The sequence below is a fragment of the Hyperoodon ampullatus genome, assembly GCF_949752795.1.
Source record: "Hyperoodon ampullatus genome assembly, chromosome: 17".
Lineage (NCBI taxonomy): Eukaryota > Metazoa > Chordata > Mammalia > Artiodactyla > Ziphiidae > Hyperoodon > Hyperoodon ampullatus.
This window is the reverse complement of record NC_136930.1, coordinates 12,555,393-12,580,894: the sequence shown is the minus strand read 5'-3', so window position 1 is coordinate 12,580,894 and position 25,502 is coordinate 12,555,393. Positions and strand designations below refer to the sequence as shown.

General features: G+C 40.0%; 1 protein-coding gene across 1 annotated transcript in view; it reads left to right on the top strand.

The window, feature by feature from the left end:
- Nucleotides 1-25,502, top strand: part of CPA6 (carboxypeptidase A6) — a gene marked incomplete at both ends in the record, with an annotated part of 265,762 nt that overhangs the window by 101,304 nt on the left and 138,956 nt on the right. The window contains one exon of the mRNA XM_079722632.1: nt 5,079-5,154. Within this exon, the coding sequence (XP_079578758.1) occupies nt 5,079-5,154 (76 nt within the window). The remainder of the gene's footprint in view (nt 1-5,078; nt 5,155-25,502) is intronic.

Here is a 25,502-nt window from a genome sequence, read left to right as displayed (position 1 = left end):
TTGTTCGAATAAAAGTTTCATTCCATTCAGAAGATGTAGTTATGAGCTTATACATAACTATGTATCATCAAAATACATGTTATACATTAATATATAACATATATAACTATTTATACATCAAAATACATATATCTTTATATATAATAAACATAATTGATCAATAAAAACAAAATGATTCCTTAAAAGACCAATAAAATAAATTTTGCAAAATCTGATTGAGGAATTTTAAAAAATCCCACAAATACCATTAGGACATAAAAAGGGGACAAAGCTACAGATAAAGAAAGATAGATGTCTTAAATTGTAAGACTTTTTAATAGTTTAATATATTTTATAAAAATAAGTGGATGCTTTTCTGGGAAATGTAAATTACCAAAAGCCCAGAAGAGAACCAAACACACCATTATCCACAAAAGAATTTAAAATTAAAACCCCCAACCACCAGAAAGAAACAAAAACAAAAAAAAAGGAAGAGGAGGTCCTACCTTCAAAGATTTTGTGAGTATATTCTACAAAACAATCAGAAGCATAACTTCTGTGTCATTCAAATTGTCAGAGCATATTACAATGGTAAAAAAAAATCCCTAATTAATCCCATGAAGTAAGCATAATGTTGATTGCAAAACCAGACAAAAGTGATTCAAAAAGAACATGATGCTTTAAAGTTGGATTTTAGAAAGCCTCCCTTACGAATATAGGTATAAAACTCTGAAATAAAATATTATTATATGGAATCCAGTTGTTTATTTAAAAGGAGCATTTTAAAACCAAATTAAGTGGAAAATAGAATTTAAAATGAATTAAGTGAAAAATAAAAGCAAGTTAGTATTATAGTGTTATAAAACAAATCACCGTGTGTGTGCGCGCACGCGTGCATGTGTAAATGCAAAGAGTCTGGCGCGAATCACAGGAAACTGTTAATGGCTACTAGGGACAGATGGGAGGTTTGGGTTGGAAGAGAACTGGGAGAGGAACTTTATTATTTTACATCCTGTGTAATATTTTAATTTTTATAAACATGGATTCATAAACTAGCTCTGTAACTTACAAAGAAATGTAGAATTTGATAATAGAATTGTGAAAGGTCATGCCAAGAGCTAGAGGAAAAATCTGGAGCTTCACATTTATGTCTTTCAAAAGGAGGCTGAGGAGGAGGACTCTCAGGTTGTCCATAGATGTTCTTCCGTAGGTGTGGTCAAGGCATAGCAATGACTACAGCAGGCATCAAACTCCAGTGACACAGTCTTAGGTGTTATGCTTAGTGACTAAGTCAGAGGAAGACAAATACTGTATGTTTTCACTTATATGTGGAATCTAAAATATATATACATAACAAAACAGAAAAAGACTCATAGATTCAGAGAACAAACTAGTGGTTACCAGAGGGGAGAGAAGTAGGGGGAGGGGAGGAATAGGTGAAGGGGGTTAAGAGGAATGAACTGCTAGTTAGAAAATAAGTCACAGGGATGTATTGTACAGCACAGGGAAAATAGTCAATATTTTATAATAACTTTGATGTGTAATCTATAAAAATATTGAATCACTATGTTGTACACCTGAAACTAATAAGTCCATTATACTTAGAAAAGTTAAAAATATATGTATAATTAAATTTAAAAATAAAATGAAAAGGCAGCTGGGAGTTCACCCCTCGCTCCTGTAACAAGGACTCTGAGACCCGGACAGATGGTAACAAGTTTGAGATGGTATTCTCTTGCTGAATTCTCTTCTCTAGGAGTATACATTCTCATTAGACATTTAATAATAGTTTTTCAATTGATTAAATTTTTTAATGTGGTTGCTACTGTACAGAAGGTTTAGTCCTCAAATTTACAACCAGACTTGATGCTAGCATTATAGCAACATAACCTCATTTGTCCTGTAAGACAAGGGGACAAAATATAAGTATATCATGAGTGAATACATATTAATAATTACTGGGACATTAGTTATCTAGGATATCCTGCCACCTCTGTACTACATCCTTAAACTGTACTTAAAAACATCTGCAGTCTTTCTCTGACAACTTTATATAGGCTGAGTCAGAAATATCTGATTTACCCTCATCTTAATCCCAAAGGGTAAACAAGGGGTCTTAAAATGATGTTGTCACGTAGTGGTTGAAAAAACTGATAAATTATAAAGGAAGCCTCAGTTCGCCTTCTGTGATAGTTGGGCACAGCTAGTTTATCTAAGTTCCAGTAGCTACTTCACTACCTGAAAATTTCCTGTTTGTGGTCCTGAATTATTGTTCGGCACTTCGAAAAAGACTAGCTATCAGATCTAGGGAGAGTAAGCTTTCTGTTTGGTAAAATAAATGGGGCATTTGGAAGGCATTTGGTTTTACATGCTGAATAAAGGGCTCTTGGGTTTTGGTTACTGGCTAGTCTACCGATATAATTTATAGGCTTACAAAAAAGTATGGCATTTCATGGACTTTCCTAAATAGCTTTCCTTATTCTCTGCTCTTTGATAAGTAATCAAATGGTAACGTTTCTCAAGTCACACCTGAAAATTTCTACAAACTGAGATGAAGTGAACTTTTTGTGATACAAATGACAAAGCTGGGTTTGAACAATCACTTTCAGGGTTAAATAATCCCAGGGGTGGTCCCCTTTTATCTTACACTGACAGAGGAGGAACCAATTGTCAGGTTGCATTATCTATCATCTTAAAAAAAAAAAAAAAAGAATCTGCCCATGGCTGTAAAACAACTACAGATTGCTTTCTTTGCACTCTTGAGGAGCTGACAGGGCCCCAGATGGAGGTGTTTTTCAGCAAGCTGTCAAGTGATCCATCCCTCAAAAACAACCATATCATCCATAGGAGTTGTTTCTCTTTGCCAAGAATTATATTGGTTCAGGTGGGAGAGGCCAGGATATGATGAATCCAGGAAAAACAAAGGCCAGAGAAATGTGTAAACAGAAATGAAAAAAAGAAAAGGTGTAATTACATTTAAATTCTGAAGGTCATTTTTGGAGTTGTTTTACAGTGACTTGATTTTTTTCCTTTCCTTCTACTTTTTAATTCTTTCCAGAAAAGTGGGCTTTATGACATGGATAGTGAGAGGTTGCTTTGTGTGATTTTTGAGGAAATCAAAGCTACAAAGCCACATTGAGTAGGAGTACCTAAAACATACTAAATTATCATCAGCAAGCCAGGGGTCTTTTAATTAATAGGCCTAAGAAGGTGTAACAGGATCATTTGAAAGAGTACAGCTAAAGTGATTGGAAATGGACACACAGCCCTAAAGAATGACTATCCAACAAATCTGGAAATCTCCCTTGGGCTCTGATGTCCTCCATATTAATCTTACCTAGTCTTCGAGACTGCTATTCATCTAAGTAGTAAAACCATTGGAAAAGCATGCAAATTCTATTCTTATTCTGATACAACTTTGAGGCTGGAGAGAGAAGTTGTGACTGAACTGCTAGAGGGTTTTTTTTTTGTGCTTTATATATATATGTGGTGTTAATAACATTCTTCTTTATCTGCAGTCATTGTACAATGCCATAGAGGATGATGAAAAATATGCATTCCCCTTGTACTTAGTTTTTCCTTACATTTCCTCTAGAAGCCAATTACTCTCAATGATCTCCTTTATACAATCTGCTAATAAATATTTAATAAGTATATATTCCATGCAAAACACATGGAACAGTTGTGATTATTTTTTTCCTATGATAAATGAATTGCTTTTTTATGGAAGTACAGGTGATTTACAATGTGTTAGCTTCAGGTGTACAGCACAGTGCTTCAGTTATACATATATAGTTGTGATTATTATATACCAGAGCCTCATGACATAATTAGAAAATAGTAATACCTGTCTGGCACACCTGGGGGGAGCAGTCACCACCACAGAGAACTCTCTGATGGAAAGCCTGACACCTCCAGTCTTCTTAGGCAATTCAGAATCTATAAAGAGTGTTCAAATATTCAACTGTGGTAAAATTTTAATGGCTGTAAAAATTGATTTTAAATTTTTATCACTTTAAAAATATTGCATAAACCATAATAGAACATGAAAAAGAACACATTTATATGTATAAATGAATCACTTTGCTGTATACCAGAAACCAACACATTGTAAATCAACTATACTTCAATAAAAAATAAATTAAAAAAAATAAGAATAAAAAATTTTACAGCCATCAGTATCTCATGGCACACCCGCAAATAATTGGGGGCCCTCCATATACCAGTTGGGAAACTCTGTACTTGAGAAATAAAAAGCCCCGTAGAGATGGGCTTATCTTTACTATTCTCAGTCAATGGGAAGAATCCAAACCAGAAATGTTCTGCTGTGTATGGATTTCACAGGTTCTCTCATCAAAAGTCACATTATTTTTCAGCATTAAGTTAAATTTAAAAAGTAGTTTTGGGGCTTCCGCGGCGGCACAGTGTTTAAGAATCTGCCTGCCAATGCAGGGGACACGGGTTCGAGCCCTGGTCTGGGAAGATCCCACATGCCGCGGAGCAACTAAGCCCGTGCGCCACAACTACTGAGCCTGTGCTCTAGAGCCCGCGAGCCACAGCTACTGAGCCCACGTGCCACAACTACTGAAGCCCATGCTCCTAGAGCCCATGCTTCACAACAAGAGAAGCCCGCACACCACCATGAAGAGCAGACCCTGCTCGCCGCAACTAGAGAAATCCCGTGTGCAGCCATGAAGACCCAACACAGCCAAAAATTAATTAATTTAAAAAATAAAATAAAAAGTAGTTTGTTTTTTTTCCCCTGTCATCAGGAGTTTTCGTTCTTGGTATCTGCTTTGAGATACCATGAGCATTCTTGTCCTGTTGCCACTGTTCCTGTGTTTTTGGCCTTTCTCTGCTTGAGTGTCAGTTTGTAATCTTCAAAAGCTGATGAAAAAATGAATAGTGTTCAGACAGAGAAAAAAAGACCAATACAATCAGAGAGTAGCAAGGACAGGATAAAATTCCTGCTGGCCAGTCCAAAGTTTTGCTGTTTTTCTTAAATGCAGAGGCAGTTTTTTTAAAAGGTAAGAAGATAGAGGTGGTTATATCTTTATGTTTGAAAGGTAAATATCACCATTGTTTTCCTTTTCTTATAGTGATAAGGTGATAAGACTTATTCCCGGTACAGAAGAGGAAGCATATGCACTGAAGAAAATATACCAGCAACTGAAGGTAAGCGAGTGTCCACTCACTTATCATTATGCTCATAATGTGTTTACAGTGTTTTGCTGACTAGAGTTGAATAATTGGACTTCATTAGTCAAGGGAAGAAAATGATAAGAGATAGCTTGAAAGTGCCTTTAAAGGATAGTTAAGGTTACTCAAAATATTATATATCTGACCAATTATCTGTTTACTAGTTCATTTATTTTCCATGTCCCTTAGTAGAATGTAAGCTTCATGAGAGAGCTTGTCTATTTTTGTTCATTGCTCTGTTCTCAGTGAGTGTCTTGAATATCCTAGGAGCTCAGTAAATTTTTTTTAACAAATGGATTTAGTTTGTAATTTTCCAAAGCTTCACTTCTCCTTGAAATCTCCCTGCTGATCATCTAGACACTTTCCTTCTAATTAAAACTTCAAGCAGATGTGAGTTGAGGAAAAGAAAGCTAGAAATTCAAGTTAATTAATTTTGCTATGTTTCAGTGCGTCCGATAAGAGAATTTTGTTGGCAAAGGTTGAAGGGCTTTGATTATTCAATCTTTGATGAATTCTATGGTTTTTAGAGTTAGAGGGTTACTCGTCTCCCCATTACTACAATATAACTGAGTGTTAACTTCAGCTAAAAGCTTATGATGAGAAGTGTTGTGATGGGCTCTTTTCCATGCCTACCAAGAACAGAAGCATCCCATAAAGTATGTCGTGGTTTAGCTTCATTTTAATGGACAGCAAAGGAGACTTGCCAGGGAGGCCTCATTAACCTTCAGTGTGGGATAGACAAGCAAGTGTCTTGGGACTGCCATACAGTCCTACCTGGAGACAGTGTTAGGGGGATGACGGAGGAGGGATGACAGAATCGGTGGCTTCTGGAGATATTTATAATTATCAGACTTTGGGTCTTTTATTTTTGCTCTGATGTTTCTCTTTGACATCTTCCCTTCAGGTATTGAATTTATTTGCAAATGAGGTTTTGAACTTTTATTGATTTCCTTTCTTCTTCCTCATCTGCAGCCCCTACACATGCAGTGTCCTGTTTAAGCTTGGGGGTCCCATGGGAAGGTCTCAGAGTGAGGATGCAGGAGCTTATTCCAAACTGTCGTGATTTTATCCAGTACCAGAGAGACTGTGCTCACCAGGCATTTCCTAAACCTCCTCTCCCCCTCAAAAAATCCCTGCTTCTGGGCACTGACATTGACCTTCCTCTGGTCACATATGATCATCAACCCCATTATAGCCTTTTCAGCAGCGATACCTGAACACTCTCTGAATAACCCACCAGGGACTCAAAAGTTACACAAAAACAAAGCAAGTTTCAAGCAGAAGTTTCTGTCTCCATTGTGTTGTAGAAATATCACTGGAAAAAAACAATAGCCCCTTTACATCTTTGAGTGCAGTATTCCAAGGAACAAATATTCTGAACCAAATATTGGAAAACATGACTTGTCAAAGGACTTTTCTCCCAGTTTGTGAATATATTTACATGGTAAGCCTTACAGAGTTATAAAAATGAAATTGCATCATTCTGTATGCAGTGATCACTTACCATTATCAAAAGCAATAAGATTACATCAGTGAGAACTGTGGGGATTACTTATAAACTCATCAATCATTGTAGATGGAACCGAAAGACGTTGAGCATAGACAGGACGGTGGACCCTAATGACAGTACGTTTACATTGTGCCTTTTTTGTTCTTAAAAATGATGCTGCGGGCTTCCCTGGTGGCGCAGTGGTTGAGAGTCCGCCTGCCGATGCAGGGGATACGGGTTCGTGCCCCGGTCCGGGAAGATCCCACATGCCGCGGAGAGGCTGGGCCCGTGAGCCATGGCCGCTGAGCCTGCGCGTCCGAAGCCTGTGCTCCGCAACGGGAGAGGCCGCAACAGTGAGAGGCCCGTGTATGGAAAAAAAAAAAAAAAAAAAAAAAATGATGCTGCATATTGTTTTCATTTGGTCCTTAAGGAAAGGGAATAAACTAGGGGAGGAAACAGTTTGTATGCAAAGGAGCTTAGAAGATAACCGAGAGAAGAGGGGAGGGACTGGTGAGGAAAGAGGGGAGCAGCGTAAGGGGGGTGGGGAGTTAACATTCCAGTGTTGACATGTTCTGGTGAGTCCACGTCACAATGACATCCAGCCCCTTGCAGTCACTACATGCCAGTCACAGTGCTAAGTGCTTTCTATGAATTGCCTCATTTTAAGGACCCTATGAATTGGGTACTATCATTACCGCTATCTTACAGATAGAGAAACTGGGAGAGACAGACAGAGGTTAAGGAACTTGCCCCAGGTCACAGTGCAGAACTGGAACACACATCTAAGCAGCGCCAAACCCGCTAGAACCCAGGTGAGGCTACCTCTTGCCTCTAGTCTGTGTACGCTGATCGTCTTCACAATGGAGAGGATTAAGGCCAAGTTTCCAGGGCATTGGAGCCTGGTCTCAGAATGTGATCATTGTCATACTCTTACTTACTTTATTCCTTGAGCCAGGGGTCACCAAGACCCCCCCCCAGGTTCAGTGATTGCAGGAGGAGGCTCACAGCTCAGCCTATAGTCCTAATCAGACCTATGATTTATTACGTAAAAGGATACAAAGCAAAATGAGCAAAAAGAAAAGGCACATGGCGTGAAGTCCAGGAGAACCCAGGCACAGGTTTCCAAGAATCGTCTTCCAGGAGAGTCACACGGGATGTTCTTAGTTCCTTCGGTAACAAGTTGGGATGACACATGTGAAGCTCGCCATAGACGTCGCGCCTGGGGATTTTATTGAGCCTGATCACGTAGCCCCCTTGCCTCACACACACCAGAATTCCAGACTCCTGCAGGAGAGCAGGGGTTCCGTGTGAGCTGTACTGTTTGCACAAACACTTTAGGCACCGTGAACTGCTTTCTCGGTTAGGATGGTAGGGACACAATCTCCACAACCTAAGTTCCCACGCCCGTCTTGCAGGCAGGCCGTTCTAAGTCTAGCAGATTCGGGCCTGCTCTAATAACTCTTTTCTGCACGTTTCATTTCTTTCGCTAAAGAAATTGTTTTATTAGGCTGAAGTTGGAGGCACTGAGCTTAACTCAGTTTCTATCAGTAAGCATCATGTTAACTTGAGGTCGTTTTAAATTCATATGATTTCATCACGTGATCCTCTTGCACTACAGAAAGCAGCAGGTCTGGCCAGGCAGAGAAAAAAGCCTGCAGAGAAGAAAGAATATGAGTGTCTGTCATCTGATGCCCTGTGGAGCTGATGGGACAGAATTGGGGCCATTGTTCACAGCTCCTTTGCACACCCTGTGCACCGCCTCCAAGGGGAAGAGAGGAGGGTTTGCTGGGAGGCCTTGAGTTGCCTTCTTTCCCTCCAGCACAGTGTGGTAGACAGAATTCTAAGGTGGCCCCAGCATTTGTGCCCCATGGCGTACACCCTGCATAATCTCTCCTCTGAGTGTGGGCTGGGGCCTGTTAATGTGATAGAACAGTCATTCTCTTGATATGTAAAGTATTATGCAGCAAGAGGGAGATTACCTGGGGTGGGCCTAACCTAATCAGGTGAGCCCCTTTAAAGCAGAGTGTTTTCTCCAGCTGTTGGCAGAGGAAGAAGTCAGAGAGGTGCTCCCCCCTGGCACATAGTCAAGCTGCTATGTTGTGAACTGCCCATGGGAGCCATGTGATAAGGATAGTGGCTGCTAGGATGTGAGAGCCTCTGCAGCTGACAGGCAGCAAGGAAATGGAGATGTCAGTCCTACAACCATAAGGAACTGAATTCTGCCACAACCATATGAGCTTGGAAGACAACCCTGAGGTCCAGATGAAATCCCAGCCCAGCTTTTATCTTGATTTTTGCTCAGTGAGATCTTGAAGAAAAAATCCAGCAAGCTGTGTCTGGACTTCTGACCTACAGAACTGTAAGATGATAAATGGGTATTATTTTAAGCTGAGTTTGTGGTAATTTGTTCTGCAGCAATAGAAACGAATATGCACGGTAAGATAGCATTCCTACATGTTGGCCTTTGATGGCTCTTGGTTTAATAGCATATATGAATGCTTTAAGTTACTTTTTCTGATTTCACTGACTGTAACCAAGCATTTATGGAAAAGTGAAAAGCAGTTGGAGTATATGCTTAGGCTAAATTCACAGTGCCTTATCTGAAACCTGAACAAATGCAAAGTGTATGTGCATTGTTGAATGGAATCTGAGACAGTATGGTCAGAGCATAGCTAATTAGACAGAGAACTGCTGTTACAAAGCTGGTTACTTTCCTAATTAAATTTTATGGTTTTGCTGGAGAATTAAAACAAAGTTAAACAGAAAACCATGCCTCCAGAGAACTGGATTGAGAAAGCACCAACCAATTAAACTGCTAATTAAGAACATAACCATGATTTAAATAAAGTTATGATGGAAAGGGGATAGTTTGCAGGTGAGTAAAATTAAAGTCCAAACACCATGTTCTGCCTAGATTTCTTCACAGATTCTTTGTGCTCTGAAGGAATAGAAATGGCTTTATGTAAAATCACAGACAAAGTTTCTCTTAAGAGAATTGACACAGCCTTGTTGAAAGAAAAATTAATGATGTTTGTTTCCAGTTTTCTCATCAGAGATCTGTAGGATAAAAAACTGTCCTGTATCTAAAAGTTTATTGTTTTTTCAAACTAAAACATAGCCTCAAAAATATTAGTTTTCTTGATACCTTTGAGTGACATATCTAGACTCATAAATTTCCATGGGAAAAAACTGCACTTCTTATGAGGAAGCCTTCATCCTTTCTCCTTTGCTTGGCTGTGAACTTGGCTGCTGCCTTTCCCAGGTGTAACCTCTCTCCTCAGTATCGTGCTATAGTTGAATGTGCTTTTCTCTAATCCTCCTTGGTACCCACCCAAGTCATGCAGCTGGACCTATAGGAGCTCCAGAACACCTGTGGTCCCTAGGAGCTTACAAGCTCAAACATCCAACTGGATGGTGGAATGTACTGGGAAACTTGTGAGAAGGAAGATGGACGATAGAATTCTTGCTATGCGAGTTATTTGTTCCAAGTTTCATTAGAAACCAATTGTGCCATTAGAGGATCTCTTAAGCATGGCTGAGAAAGGCAGAATTCTAAGATGGCCTTCAAAATTCTTAGCCCTGGTATATACACACCTTCTCCCAGCTGTTCCATCAAACACTAATCTAGGTACTGCTTTAAAAGGATTTTGCAAATGTGAGTAAGGTACCAAATCAGTTGATCTTAAAATAGGGAGATTATCCAGGTGGGCCTGACCTAATCAGGTGAGCACTTTAAAAATAGTGTTTTCCCCACATGACTGCAAAAGAAGAAATAGAAAGATGGACTCCTGCTGGCCTGGAGGAAATCAAACATCCAAGCTGAGAGCTGCCATGTAACAAGAAACTGCAGGAGGACTCTAGTTATTGACAGTTGCCCCCAGTTGACTAGAAGAAAACAGAGACCTCAGTCCTACAACTACAGTGAAATTTTACCAGCAACCATTGAGAATGTAAGAGGATCCTGAGCCCCAGATGAGACTGAAGCTTAAGCTGACACCTTAATTTCAGCCCTGTGATGCCCTAAGCAGAAAATCAAGCCACTTTTGACCTACAGAAATGGTAAAGTAAGAATTGAGCTGCTAAATTTGTGGTAACTTAGCAATAAAAATCTAATAAAGTGGCCTCAAGCGGCCAGTGACTCAGTGAGCTAGCTGATGATACACAGAACCATTATGAATGATATCGAAAGATAAAAGTGAAGAAGAGACCAAAACTTTGATCTGTCAAAATGTTTGTGGCAGGAAATAGCATTTACATTTTTTTTGTTAAAGGCTTTGTAAAGTAATGAAGCAACATTACTTTTGCTTTCTCTGGCATGATTTTTGAAAGTAAGAAAGCTCCTTATAATCCAGACAGATGTCCAAATGCAGTAATGGATTAAATTTCAGGAATATAAATTTCAGACGTGGTATGCAGTTTTCTCCGTGTGGCTATTGGTAATTAGTAAACTCAATAACAAAAACATATTAAGAGAAACAGTACAATCTGTGGGAAAGACAGGAATACATTGGAAACATTTTTTCAAAAGTAAAAAAAAAAAAAAAAAAACCCTACAGTACTCTTATTATGATTACCCCAGATCCTTTATTTAATTTACTCAAATAGGTTGACAACATGACCTTGGACTAATACCACCATATTTTTTAATAGATATTTATTGGAGTATAATTGCTTCACAATACTGTGTTAGCTTCTGTTGCTCAACAAAGCGAATCAGCCATATGCATACACATGTCCCCATATCCCCTCCCTCTTGCGTCTCCCTCCTACCCTCCCTATCCCACCCCTCTAGGTCATTGCAAATCACCGAGCTGACCTCCCTGTGCTATGCTGCTGATTCCCACTAGCTAACTATTTTACATTCGGTAGTGTATATATGTCCATGCTACTCTCGCTTCCCCCCAGCTTCCCCCTCCCACCCCAAGTCCTCAAGTCCATTCTCTATGTCTACCTCTTTATTCCTGCCCTGTAACTAGGTTCATTAGTACCTTTTTTTCTTTTTTAAGATTCCACATATATGCGTTAATATACTATATTTGTTTTTCTCTTTCTGACTTACTTCACTCTGTATGACAGACTCCAGGTCCACTGTATTTTAAGTTGACCATGTTTCCTTTCTGTTTGCAAGATGTCTCAGTTTTGATGTTTAAACAACCTGTTCTGAGAAGAGTTTTTAAACTTTAAAAGTATTGGGTTGGCCAAAAATTTCGTTCAGGGTTCTCCGTAAGGTGTTACGGAGAAACCCAGATGCACTTTTTGGTCAACCTAATAGTTGATCTTATTGGATGATAGTAATTGCTATTCCTAAAGTGCATGAAACTGGACAGTTTGAGAGGTCAGGTCCAACCAGTCTCCCATAGAAGGTGATCTCAACTGGGCTCATTCATGCATGTGCCATCACTCTCACGTCTAGTGGTTGGCTGTGGGCTGGGATGACAGGACAGCTGGACCATGTGTCTCTTATGGTCTAGCTGGCTAGCCTGGGGGTCACGGGGATCCAAGAGGAAACTTACAAAGCTCCTTGAACCCAAGCTTGAAACTCAGATATACTTCTTGTTTGTTTCATATAATTTTTTTAAATTGGGGTATAGTTGTTTTATAATGTTGTGTTAGTTTCTACTGTACAGTGAAGTGAAATAGAGTTCCCTGTGCTATACAGCAGGTTCTCATTAGTTATCTATTTTATACATATTAGTGTATGTTTGTTAATCTCAGTCTTCCACTTCATCCCACCCCCGCTTTCCCCCCTGGGTGTCCATACATTTGTTCTCTGCGTCTGTGTGTCTATTTCTGCCTTGCAAACCGGTTCTTCTGTGACATTTTTCTAGATTCCACAAATATGTGTTAATATACGATATTTGTTTTTCTCTTTCTGACTTCACTCTGTGTGATAGTCTCTAGGTCCATCCACATCTCTATAAATGACCCAATTTTGTTCCATTTTATGGCTAATATTCCACTGTATATGTGTACCACATCTTTATTCATTTGTCTGTTGATGGACACTTAGGTTGCTTCCATAACCTGGCTATTGTAAATAGTGCTGCAGTGAACATTGGGGTGCATGTGTCTTTTTTTATGATTTTCTCTGAGTATATGCCCAGTAGTGGGATTGCTGGGTCATATGGTAATTCTATTTTTAGTTTTTTAAGGAACCTCTATACTGTTCTCCATAGTGGCTGTATCAATTTACATTCCCACCAGCAGTGCAAGAGGGCTCCCTTTTCTCCACACCCTCTCCAGCATTTATTGTTTGTAGATTTTCTGATGATGCCTATTCTAACTGGTGTAAGGTGATACCTCATTGTAGTTTTTATTTGCATTTCTCTAATAATTAGTGATGTTGATCTTTTTTTTTTTTTTTTTTGTGATACGCGGGCCTCTCACTGTTGTGGCCTCTCCCATTGCAGACCACAGGCTCCAGACACGCAGGCCCAGTGGCCATGGCTCATGGGCCCAGCCACACCATGGCATGTGGGATCTTCCCAGACCGGGGCATGAACCCGGGTTCCCTGCATCAGCAGGCGGACTCTCAACCACTGTGCCACCAGGGAAGCCCGAGCATCTTTTCATGTGCTTCTTGGCCATCTGTATGTCTTCTTGGGAGAAATGTCTATTTAGGTCTTCCACCCATTTTTTGATTGGATTGTTTGTTTTTTTGATATTGAGCTGCATGAGCTGCTTTGTATATTTTGGAGATTAATCCTTTGTCCATTGATTCATTTGCAAATATTTTCTCCCATTCTGAGGGTTGCCTTTTCATCTTGTTTATGGTTTCCTTTGCTGTGCAAAAGTTTTTACGTTTCATTAGGTCCCATTTGCTTGTTTTTATTTCCATTTCTCTAGGAGGTGGGTCAAAAAAGATCTTGCTGTGATTTATGTCCAAGAGTGTTCTTCCTGTGTTTTCCTCTAAGAGTTTGATAGTGTCCGGCCTTACATTTAGGTCTTTAATCCATCCTGAGTTTATTTTTGTGTATGGTGTTAGGGAGTGTTCTAATTTCGTTCTTTTACATGTAGCTGTCCCGTTTTCCCAGCACCACTTATTGAAGAAACTCAGATATACTTCTACCACATTCCACCAGACAAAGGAAGTCAGAGGACCAGCCCAGATTCAAGGACTGGGAAAACAGACTCCAGTTCTTGATGAAATGATTACAAGGTGTGAATGCAGACATGAGAAAAATTTGTGGTCATTTTTGTAACCCACCCCACCCACATATCCTTTCCAGTCTGTCAATAAATCCGAGGTGAAAGACGGCAGCTACCTACCTTGTCTGTATTCTCACTGCCATTGCCTTAGTTCTGACCCTGATTGCCTTTATCCTGATTTGCACTCATCTCCCAAACTGCCTTTCCATCACCTCATGTATGACTCCTACCTATTTTCCATACTGTAGTCAAGGTGATCTTTCTGAAATGATAAACTGACCACGTCCCATCTCTACTTAAAACCTTTTAAGTATCCCCCCCACCCATTGTCAACAGCAGTATCTCCAGCCCAGACTGCACATTGAATCATCTCAGAAGCTGATATCTGGTCCCCCTGCCAGAGATTCTGACTCAGTTGCTTGGGTAAGGCTTGATTATTAGTTATCTTTTTAAACGCTCTCTAGGTGAATCCATAGGTAGAAAGGGGAGTCAACCACTGGCCAAGGGTATAGACTTCAAACTCTTTGGCATGACCCATGGAGCCCTTGAACACCACACGCTGCCTGTCTCTCAGACCTTTCTCAGCATCCATCACTGCCCCTGCCTCAGTGTTCTTCACCCTCGCTGTACTGACCTGATTATAGTGCCTCTCTGAAGGGCCTTTTCTCAAGCTGTGCCTCTTGTCTGGAATGCTCTTCTCCTCTTTGCCCTGCTTGTAAACACCACTCACCTTTGAAGACTCGGCTAAAGCATGGATTGCCCTTGAATTCTTTGACCTTCACTGAAGTCTACAGACAGTATATCCAGGCATCCTTGGCACTTCGTACTTACAGCATCTTTCCTCCCCCAACTCATCCCCAAGGGAATGAGTTTCTTACAGATCTGCAATTTAGTGGATCCCTGAATTTCATACAGTGACTAGGGAGGCATTGATGGGAGAGAAAAGAGCGAGTCTTCAGCTGGTGCTAAAAGAGCTTTACGTGCACAGTCAGGTGCTCACTCCTAGGAACACAGCCCAGACAAGACGTAGAAAAGACCATGATTCCTTTCTGACCCACCCATCGGCTTTCACTTCTTTTCCTGTTCTTTGTAAATCACGCTTTGTAGTTATTCTTGTGATTTCACCTGGAAAACTAACAAGAACTGGAAGGCATGATTTTCACTTTGTCCAATGCGAACCTCACTATTTCCACTTTTAAAGGATGTGAACATGTGATCGAGGATATGGGAATAGATGAAGTTCTTTTTCAAGGACAGAGATGAAGCTTCTTGGTGACTGAGAGGTTTCCTATCCAGTGTACAGATTATACTTTGGTGCCATTTCTTGGACCCATGAACTTAGAGCAGCCTGGTCATCAGCCACAGTCACAGAGTTTGCTTGATTTTTAAAAGTTTCCTGTTTCCTACCATATTTTTTTTTCTCTAGCTACATACATGTGGAGTGATTTTCCCTGCCTTACTTTGTTTTAGAGGTCCTTGGTGAGAAGGATGACACCTGTTTTAGAGAAATGGGCACCAGCATGTAAATAAGTACCAGGGACTTAAAAGGATTGACTATCACCATCCAAACATATATATTAAATATTTAGCCATGTGAGTCTTGGACAGGTCAAATGTGAAGAGCAGTTAGCATGGTGATCATTGACAGTATAACCCCTGGAGGTATACTTCCTAGGATCATATCCAGACTCTTTCATGTCGTATGAGTGTCAGCAAATTACCTATCTTCTCTGTGCCTCCACTCCCTAATCTGTAATAAAGGGAAATTCAGAAAGAGTTGATTACCCCCCATTTGGGTTAACCTATAGCTGGAACATATGCTTCTCTACACAGCAGCTATTTGTTGACATGCTGTGTCTCCCTCAGCAGATTGAGAACCTTCCGAGGGCAAAGACTCCTTACCATTCTTCTTCAGGTGGGACCAGTGTCTGACTCTCCCTGGTGCCTGGCCGTAGTAGGTACTCAACAAACCTTGAAGGAATGAGCAGGTGTAATTCATTCATTCATCTACTTGCCTATAATTATAATACAAGCCACTCGAACTTGGATTCTAATCAAGAACCTATGTATGTCTGAATACATTTTGAACAGGATCCACAAAATGAAAATAGAGGTAGAAGTGAGGATTACTGTAGAATGAGGGGTTAAGGGAGTATCAAGGAGTAGGCAAAGGTTCAAGGTGTAGGAAGTTACCTGTCTCTTCAATTACAAAGGAAGTTTGACGCAGGAAGTGTGATTTCTGGAAAAGCTCGATATAAGTTTCTTGACAGAATCATCTCTAAGTTCTGCCATTTTCTGCTAGAGCCTCACCTAACTTTAGGATTTTGCCTTTGGGCATTGACTAACTCAATGAATACAGTAATGCTAACTGCCAGAAATATTTCAGTCTGGGGCTTCCCTGGTGGCGCAGTGGTTGAGAATCCGCCTGCCGATGCAAGGGACACGGGTTCGTGCCCCGGTCCGGGAAGATCCCACGTGCCGCGGAGCGGCTAGGCCCATGAGCCATGGCCGCTGAGCCTGTGCGTCCAGAGCCTGTGCTCCGCAACGGGAGAGGCCACAACAGTAAGAGGCCCGCGTACCAGACAAAAAAAAAAAAGAAATATTTCAATCTGAAAATCAGAGCTCAGGTGTTTAGGAATCAATTTGTTGTTTTCTAAAATCAAAACTGTCTGTATCTCTTTAAGCGTTTGACATCCTTGATTAACAAATCCATTCCTTTCTTTTAACCTAAAAACAGTTATTAGGGATGCCTATGCGGCCGTTCTCTATGCCCTAAAAACAAAATTCAGAACAGCTTTTGCATATTCATCAGCCACCACCACAAAGACTTGACTTGATTAAAGACACTTCCTGTCTTCTACCGTTTTGTTTTAATAGCTGTATAACTGTGGAGTGATTAAAATTCCCACTGGCCCACAAATACATCTCTTAGATCTTTTCCTGATAATTGCATTTGCTTTGAGGTTGTCTGATCACGAGTGTCCTTCTATTCTCTCACATTTTAGTCACATTTTGAAAGTGGACTGTGATCTGGGCTAAGAATCAGCCTCCTACTCTTGAGAAAGAAGAAAGGAGAAGGTACAGAGAGCATGATCAGAATCTCGAAGGGAAAAGGTATTGACCCAGTGCAGGGACTGGTGATCTTTAAGAGGTTACACCACAAGTCTTGTTTGTTCACTCCTTTAGAGAGAGAATGTTGGGATCCCAGGCAAAAGATGCCCCCATGTTGGTAGACTAGGCTGAACCTGGTGGTGATGAGATGAGGGAACAAGCCCTGGGCTCGCAGGCAAGGCGTGAGTAGACGGAAGGCTAAACAGGGAAAGGCAGGGTGTATTCTTCTCTCATTCAGTAGCCCCACTCCTCCTTGCCCTAAAGCCCTGGCCACCATATCGGGAGCCTGGCTTAGTGTAGACAGCCCATTCGTTTAGTCAGCAAGATCAGTTAAGGTCCAGTCAGAAACCACACCAGTAATGTGAACAGGAAAATTTTTATATAAACTAGTATTAACTAGTAAATGGTGACTGACTACTAAAAGGCGTATGAGAGAAAATACAAGTGCAGGGAGCAACTACTACCCCCCGGGATGAGAGAGAATACACAGGAAGGGACTAAGAACTTGATAGAGCCTTTTTCACCACTCCCCATCCCAAGGCTGAGATTCAGGTCTCCTTGGAGTCAGTAGCCCACTGAGTGGTGGAGAAATTAACCAGGGCGCCTGCAGGCCAGAGCTAGTCTAGAGGTAGCTGTTTGCTGTGGTGTCAGAAAAACTTTCCAGAGAATAAGTGCAGCTGGGACTCACATATGCCACCAAAAAGCCGTGTCATAGGAGGGAAGAAAGCACATGGGAACCAGACGAAGCCCCTTCCTCTGCTGTATCTTACTCTCTACAGCCCTCTTTTGACAAAGCCTAATGCTGACCAGATATCAAAGGAGAAATGTTTACAGGGTACAGCTCGAGCCTCACAAAGCAGGACAAAGAGGGTGGATTTGCAGTTGAAAGGCAGTATATTAATAACACATCACCTTTGCTAGTGCCAGAGATAGGGTAGTTAACAAGATAAATTAAGGCCCTTATACTCACCCTACCCTCTGAAGAGAAAGAAAGTGACAAAGTCACGGCAAGGGGTAGCTGTTAAGGAATGGTGTCAAATCCCTCTACCCACCAGAAAAGGAGAGAGAAGGGATTTAACAGTTGTTCTACACTTGACTTTGTGCCCAGCACACTGCTAAGTATCAAATATTTATCATGTGATCTCTGCAACTTAAAGAAAGCTTGGGATTATTAACCCAGTTTTTAGATGAAAAAAATGGAGCCATTCTGCTTCCATCCCACAGAAGATTTGTTTTCATTTAAGGGAGTTCCTTGTGAACATGATTTAAGGAGAAGTTTCACCTGGAATCTTTATCAGGTTTGAAAAAAAAACTTTTGCTGAGATTCTTCGTGGCCAGCTGAGAGTAAGGAAGGACCCTGGGATGCGCTAAGGGTGGGAGTCCAGATGGAAGGAGCTGGGGGCTTGCCGCGGGGAGACCTGACTCCCTTTACAATGTTGTCCAGAAGTGCTGTGGGCCTGGGCAATCAGCCATCTCTCCTGCTGACTCCAGCAACACGCCTGCTTCTTTATTTCTTCATTAATCATGTGTTCAAACCATCTCAGCACATTTTCTTTCAGTATATCTAAGTAATTGACATCAAACATTAAAAAACTATTTTTCTACTATGTGTGAATAATGCAGGAGCAGCTAAGAGACTAGAGGGAAAATAGTGACTGGGGAGTATGGTATTTTATGGTATTTCTATTTTAGGAAATCTACATATCACATAGCTTCTTGTTTGTCAGATGTATTTCAAAAAAATATTGGGCCAAGCAATTTAGAGACGATAAAGGAAACACAGCTTTGATTTTGTCATAACGATCTCTTGGGGTCACCCGATCCCTTGCAGGAGCATCGGAGTGCTTACTGGTCAAGAGATCAGTTGATCAAAGTTCATCAAGATAAATGATATATACTAAAGGTTGACTTTCATAGGACCTAAGATACTGCCTAGAATAATTTATTCCTTATACAAATAAGATCTGCATCATACAGCCATAAGTGGATTCACTCTCAGATAAGGAATGTAAGAAACATGAGCCATAAGAGTTCATCCTCTGACGAGTAATATTTAGCCTCTTTTTCTTCATCAGACCTGTGAATCGTGGTCTCTAGAAAATGTCCAGGAAACCAGAAGATGGCATCTATGGATAAGGAGAGAGCAGTTACTTGAGGGTTATAATCAGAATTCCAGATCACTTTAATTAAGTAGTAGAAGGTTCAGAAACACAGAAATTAAAGTTATCTTAAGGACAAATGCAGAGTAATGCTTGCAAAATTTTAAACTATAAGTCACACAGAAGGGAAAAATCAAAGACCATAGTGAAATGTGAGTTCATCATGAACAAGCAGTGTAGAGCTACGCATCTATAAGTTGGTGTGCCTTCAGTGTGCAAAGACTCTGAGCTTTCACAGGTTCCTGGAGGGGACTTTGTATGACGGTCCATTAGTTGTACAACAAAATTGTCTTCTATTCTTCCTGGGCACTGTATGTCCAACCTCCCTTGCAGTTAGGTGCAGCCATGTGACTGGAATGTACACAAAAGTGATGTAGGCCTTTTCTGGGCCAAGAGTTCAGAGAAAGGAAGCCTTCCCTCCATGCTTTCTTTCTTCTGCTGCCTGAATGACAGTAATAACAGGCCCCAAAAGGATGGAAGAGCCGTGACATGGAAAATTTCTGGATCCCTGAATTACTACATAGAGGAAAGCTGCCTACACTCAAGAAATACCCACTTTTGTTATGTGAACAAGGAATAAACTTCTCTTGTATTTGGGTCATTTTTTTGTGTTTGAGCACTGTAGGGAAGGAAAACTAATTTTCCCTCTACGCTCTGTGTTCTCAGTTGAGACCCCTGTAATAAAAAGCAATAACAAAAGAAAAACAAATAGAAATCTATTAACAGGTATACTTCATGTATACCTGGGAGATACCCATGGGAAATTGAGTAACTCCCCAAGGTGACTTAGAATTCTGACTTAAATACCATCCTAATAGAGAAAAAAGAGGGGATATAGACCTCTTAGGGGAGAGTAAGTGATTTTTAGGAAAGATGAATGGGCCCTTAGAAGGATAGACGGGAGGTATAATAGTTTGTGACAAAGTTTGGCTGGCTGTAGTATCAATTTCTAGTCTCCTCTCCTGTGATAAGAGTCAATCTTCCCTGGTTGGTGAGACTCCTAGAGAGGGGAGTTATGTCAATTGACAGGAGTGTTTTTTAGAGGATGTGGTTTTAGGCAGATAAGGAGAGTAAAGAGAAAAGCCTCTCCCTGCATTTGCTGTTTTTCAAGTACCTACAGCTTAAAATAATCAATAGACCAAAGCAGCATACTTGGAGGTGGCATGTCCTGAACTACTACAGTCATATTTTGGGGTGGCATATTCTGCCCTTCAGTATCACCACAGCTAATACTGAAGATGGTACATCAGAGTGCTGCCTTAAGAAAAACAAAAATATATGGCATTAGCTTAGCAGCTGCGCAGTAGGTGGAAGGAGCGTAGACATCACAATCTGGAAAGAAAAAGACCAATGTTATGTGATAACTTGGAAGGCAAAGAAAGTGCTTAATGATCCTATAGCTCTAAGGAAAGTAGTTGCAAATACCCAGAATATTAGCACGTGTTGGTTCTGCTCGCTGTTTATAGAAAGGTATCGCAATAAGGAGGTGAGTTCAGGCAGGAATTGACCAGTTTACAAGCAGAAATGAAAAGGAATTGGGGTATAAAAAGGCAGGGAAAATCAAACTGCTTCTAGATCCTAAGCAGAAGAAAAAAAGACTGAAAAAGGTTTTCTGCATAAAAGGCCCATTAAGATTTCTCAGGTTTGCAAAGTGACTTAGATTAAGTGAGTTCCTTTTCTACCTTTCCACTCCAGCCTACTGTTTCCAATACCCTCAAAAGTGGCTTCCATTAAGTTAGGGGGAGGGGGCAGTGCCCAGGACCAGGAAGCCAAAAATTATAATAAGACAGATTTGAGAATTACATTTAGGAAAGAACTTAGGATGTGGTTACAAAGTCTATCTAGTTTTTGAGAGATGGCCCAAAATATCATAGACCTGATCAAAAAGTTAAAAAAAATCAATATCAAATGGTCATAGCTGTAGGGGGAAAGTAAAGCAGGAAAGAAGGTTGAAAGGCATACAGTGTAATTTTAAATAGAACGGTTGGAAAGACATCATTGAAAAGATGGCATTTGAGCAAAGGTTTGAAGGAGGTAAGGGTGAGTTTTATTCCTCCACCTTTGGGAATACCCACCCCTTCCATATTTACCTGTCAAAAGGGCCAGTCCCGGATGCTAACTCATGAGACGCTTTTGCCAACTTCCATGACTGGAGGTATGCATTCTCCTGCAGCCCATGAAGAACTTTGTTATTCTCTTGGACAGTCTGTTCTCACATTCTGGTTTTCTTACTCAGACACATGTTCTCATTCACTCATGAGCTGTGGGAAATGACAAACCAATCTGACAAGGATAACCTGAGGTTAATAGATTGTCGCTCTCTTTGCCTTAACCCTACCCAACCTCCATCACCACCCGACATGTTTTGATATTGACAATTGACATTTCTCAACATCCTTTCATCCCTTCCAACCAAACTGCTGCTTGTACACCCCTTCCACATAGAAATACTACCTTTCATGCCTAATATATAAAGGATACACTTTTTACAAGATGTGTAGTATGTGTGTTAATACAAAGGATGAAATGTTAATGACCACCCATAGGCTTAACTTGAGTGAAGGGGGCAGAATTGTTTTGAGACAGAAAGAGACAGACTTATGGGACAGTTTGAAGGCAAAAGAAAAGTAAAACCAAACAATTGCAGAATTTAGGTTCAATTTAATCTGGGGTTAACAGGAAGGCTTTAGAGAGAACGTAATGCTTAGTGATTCAAGTCATTGGTTATTCTCAAAGAAAAAAGAAGGTGGAAGGAAAAATCTGATTTGCCTGGCAACCATTTGCAGACTATCTCACTGAACGGTTTCACCACCATAACTCCAGGTTACCTTAAAAGAAACTTAGTAAATACTGACTACAGATCTGAATGTTCCCAATACTCTTCAAAGAATCTATAATTGTTATCTTTAATGCTGTTTAACAAAAATTCATGGACTTGCTCTAGCAACTGTCAGTTTCATTTAGGATCCATTTTATTTTATTTTATTTTTTTAAACCACTGATTTTGCCTTATGAAGGCCCTTCTCACGTTTCATTTTGTTGTTGTTTGTTGTTGTTGTTTTGGGGGGGCTTTTTTTGGGTTTTTTCTGGCTGCATTGGATCTTTGTTGCTGCGCGCCAGCTTTCTCTAGTTGCGGTGCGCGGGCTTCTCATTGTGGTGGCTTGTTTTGTTGCAGAGCACAGGTTCTAGGCGTGCAGGCTTCAGTAGTTGTTGCACGTGGGCTCAGTAGTTGTGGCTCACGGGCTCTAGAGCACAGGCTCGGTAGCTGTGGCGCACAGGCTTAGGTGCTCCGCGGCATGTGGGATCTTCCTGGACCAGGGTTTGAACCCATGTCCCTTGCATTGGCAGGCGGGTTCTTAACCACTGCGCCACCAGGGAAGTCCCTAGTATCCATTTGGAATTGATAGAGCCTTTCTTCCTTTTAATAACAACCTCATTCCTCTTGGAAAACCATAATCCTGAAAGAAGTATGATAAAGTACAGAACGAACTCTTTCAAGAATAAATGTTTGTAATTTAATGAAAAGTTAAATAAATTTCTAAATGTTTCCTCTCAAAGAATTTTATCAGAAGAATTGCTAAAAGTAAAACAGTTTGGGACAAATCCTGCACCCATCTCTACTTGGGAGGTAAAGAGTACATGCATGTGATTGTACGCTCAAAGTGACCCTCTGTACTTAAATTGAAACATTTCAAGAATGCAATTCTTTTGTGACATACAAGGATATTTCATAGAAACAGAATGATCCTTGGAACTAAAAGCATTTTGTTTGAGGGTATGATAGACAAAACCCAGATCAAACCTCAAAAATAGGAACAGGGCTTCCCTGGTGGCACAGTGGTTGAGAGTCCGCCTGCCGATGCAGGGGACACAGGTTCGTGCTCTGGTCTGGGAAGATCCCACATGCCGCAGAGCGGCTGGGCCCGTGAGCCATGGCTGCTGAGCCTGCGCGTCCAGAGCCTGTGCTCCGCAATGGGAGAGGCCACAACAGTGAGAGGCCCGCGTACTGCAATAAATAAATAAATAAATAAAAAATAATAGGAACAAAAATAGAAATCCAAAGATTAGTTTTGTGTCACAATTTCTTGTTGTAATGAGAACATTAGCTTTTTTAAAGTAAGATATAGAACGCTTATAAAATTCTTATATCAACTTCATAAGATTATAAAATTCTTATAGAACACCTTGCTATCAAGGGATTCCAAACTCTTTATAAAACGTTAGTTGATTTAATTCTCACACTCCCTAAGCAGGTAAAGAAATGACAAGCGATGTGGGTGATGGGCTTTATCTCATTTTCTGCCAGGGAACGTGAGTCACAGTTACCCTTGAAGCAGAAATGGAGCTATAATTTCCTAACATTCGGTTGAGGCACTGATCTGACTCATTCTATCTTACCTCCCTTTGAGTTGAGCAATAATGTTCCAATTTTTCTCTTATTTCTATTTCTCTAAGGTCTGGCAATGGGGTATTATAGTTCATGCCTTCATGTAGAACTTGATGAGATACAGGAGAGGGGAAGATTTTTAGAAGAAGCAGCTTTGTTTCTGTTTTAAGGGGGTTAAACACTCAGAGTACTGGGTCTCAGTACATGAGAGTTATTCTGCTAATGAGTAATTCCTTTTTGTTGTGATGCATGTAGGGTTCAAACGGACTCATTAGAAGTTGGATTTATTTATTTTTGACTATAAAACAATACATGTAGTGTTCAAAAATCAAAATATTTAGAGAATACACAGTAAAAAAATCCCCTCCCACTTCCCTCCTCTTGTCATGCAATTCTTCCCACAAAGGCAACCAGTGTTACCAGTTTCTTACAGAGACATTTGACACAAATCCAGGAAGGGAGGTAGTGAGGGGAAGGAATAAATAAAGATATTCCATAAATTATAACAAAACTATACACACTGTTCTACTCATGTTCTTCACTTAAGATATCTTAGCAATCACTCCATAACAAAATATAAAAAACTCCCTTATTCTTTATAGCTCCATAGTCTTTCATTGTGTGGACATACCAAAACATCTTTAACCAGTCTTCTACTGATGATGTTAAGACTGCTTCTAATCTTGTGCTATTATGAACATTGTTGCAATGAAGAACCTGATAGGAAATTCATTTCCCATATGTACAAGAAGGATAACTTCTCAGAAATGGAATTCCTGGGTCAAAGAGGATATGTACTTTCATTTATAGATATTTTTCAAGTTGTTCTCCACTGGGATTTTATCAATTCATACTACCACCAGAAATGTCTAAGAATTTCTATTTCTCTACATCCATGCCAATATAGTCTACAATCAAACTATTTACTCAAAGAGACATTATAGACTAAATAATGAGTTTCCCAATTCTTAAAGGAGATACTTGATACATCAATGGATATCTTATGTTTTCACAGGCCCACAAATTTAAAATAACTTGCACATAGCTTCAAAGAAATTTTTTTGAATTTGAACTTGACATAAAATTGCTTAAAAGTACAGGCCGTACCCCATTCACTATGACCATAGCTTTGCCAAAACAATTCTATGTGTCAGATTTCTAAACCTCAGCCAGCTAACAAGTTGTTTCAATAAATACTTATATAAAACATTTCCAGCACTATCAATAAGTCTGAACAATATATTGGAGCCTCTTATACTGTGATTTGGTCACTTTCAGGAAAATGTGGAAATACGCATCTAGCAAAAAGTAGAAAATACTATTTTCTTTATGGTATTTAAAGTATATATCCATAGTGGGGGTAGGCATGTCAAAAATATGTATGAGTTGGGACCAGTGATATTACAGGTTGAACAACAGAGAAGTTCTGCCAAGTGAGAAATTAGTTTTTAAGAGATGTTTAAATGTATGTTGCATGTGCCAGCACAGCTAGCCTACTACACATTATGAATACAGCATTTGCAAAGATATAATCAAGATGTCAGATATTCCCAATGAGGACTTGTACTCAACTATAAATTATGTCACAGATATCTTGTAATAGTTCTCTCCATTTACAGCAGTTACAGGAAATTGTCAAGATTTTATTATATACATGTATGGACAGGTACACCCCAGAGCCTTGCTGCTCTCCATACAGAGTAGTGTTTGGCGAAGTTCTAAAGTATTAGACCTTATTCAGTTATATAAAAATACTTGATTAATACTGTAATATCAACAAAAGTTTACTATTTATTCATGGCCTTCTCTTGAAAATCTTTGTTCTTGCAAAATGAGGCTCTTTGAGGAAAACTTCTTTGTGGTTATATTAAACAGGAAAGATTAAAACATGTCTAAGTTGGTATTACTAGAAGTTCATATGGCATGAAAACTGCCTCTCACTTAAACTTTTATAATACCAAACACTATTTGACACCATTTGAATTGGCTACTAAGACATATGGTTCTTTGATGCTCTTAAGAAAATTGT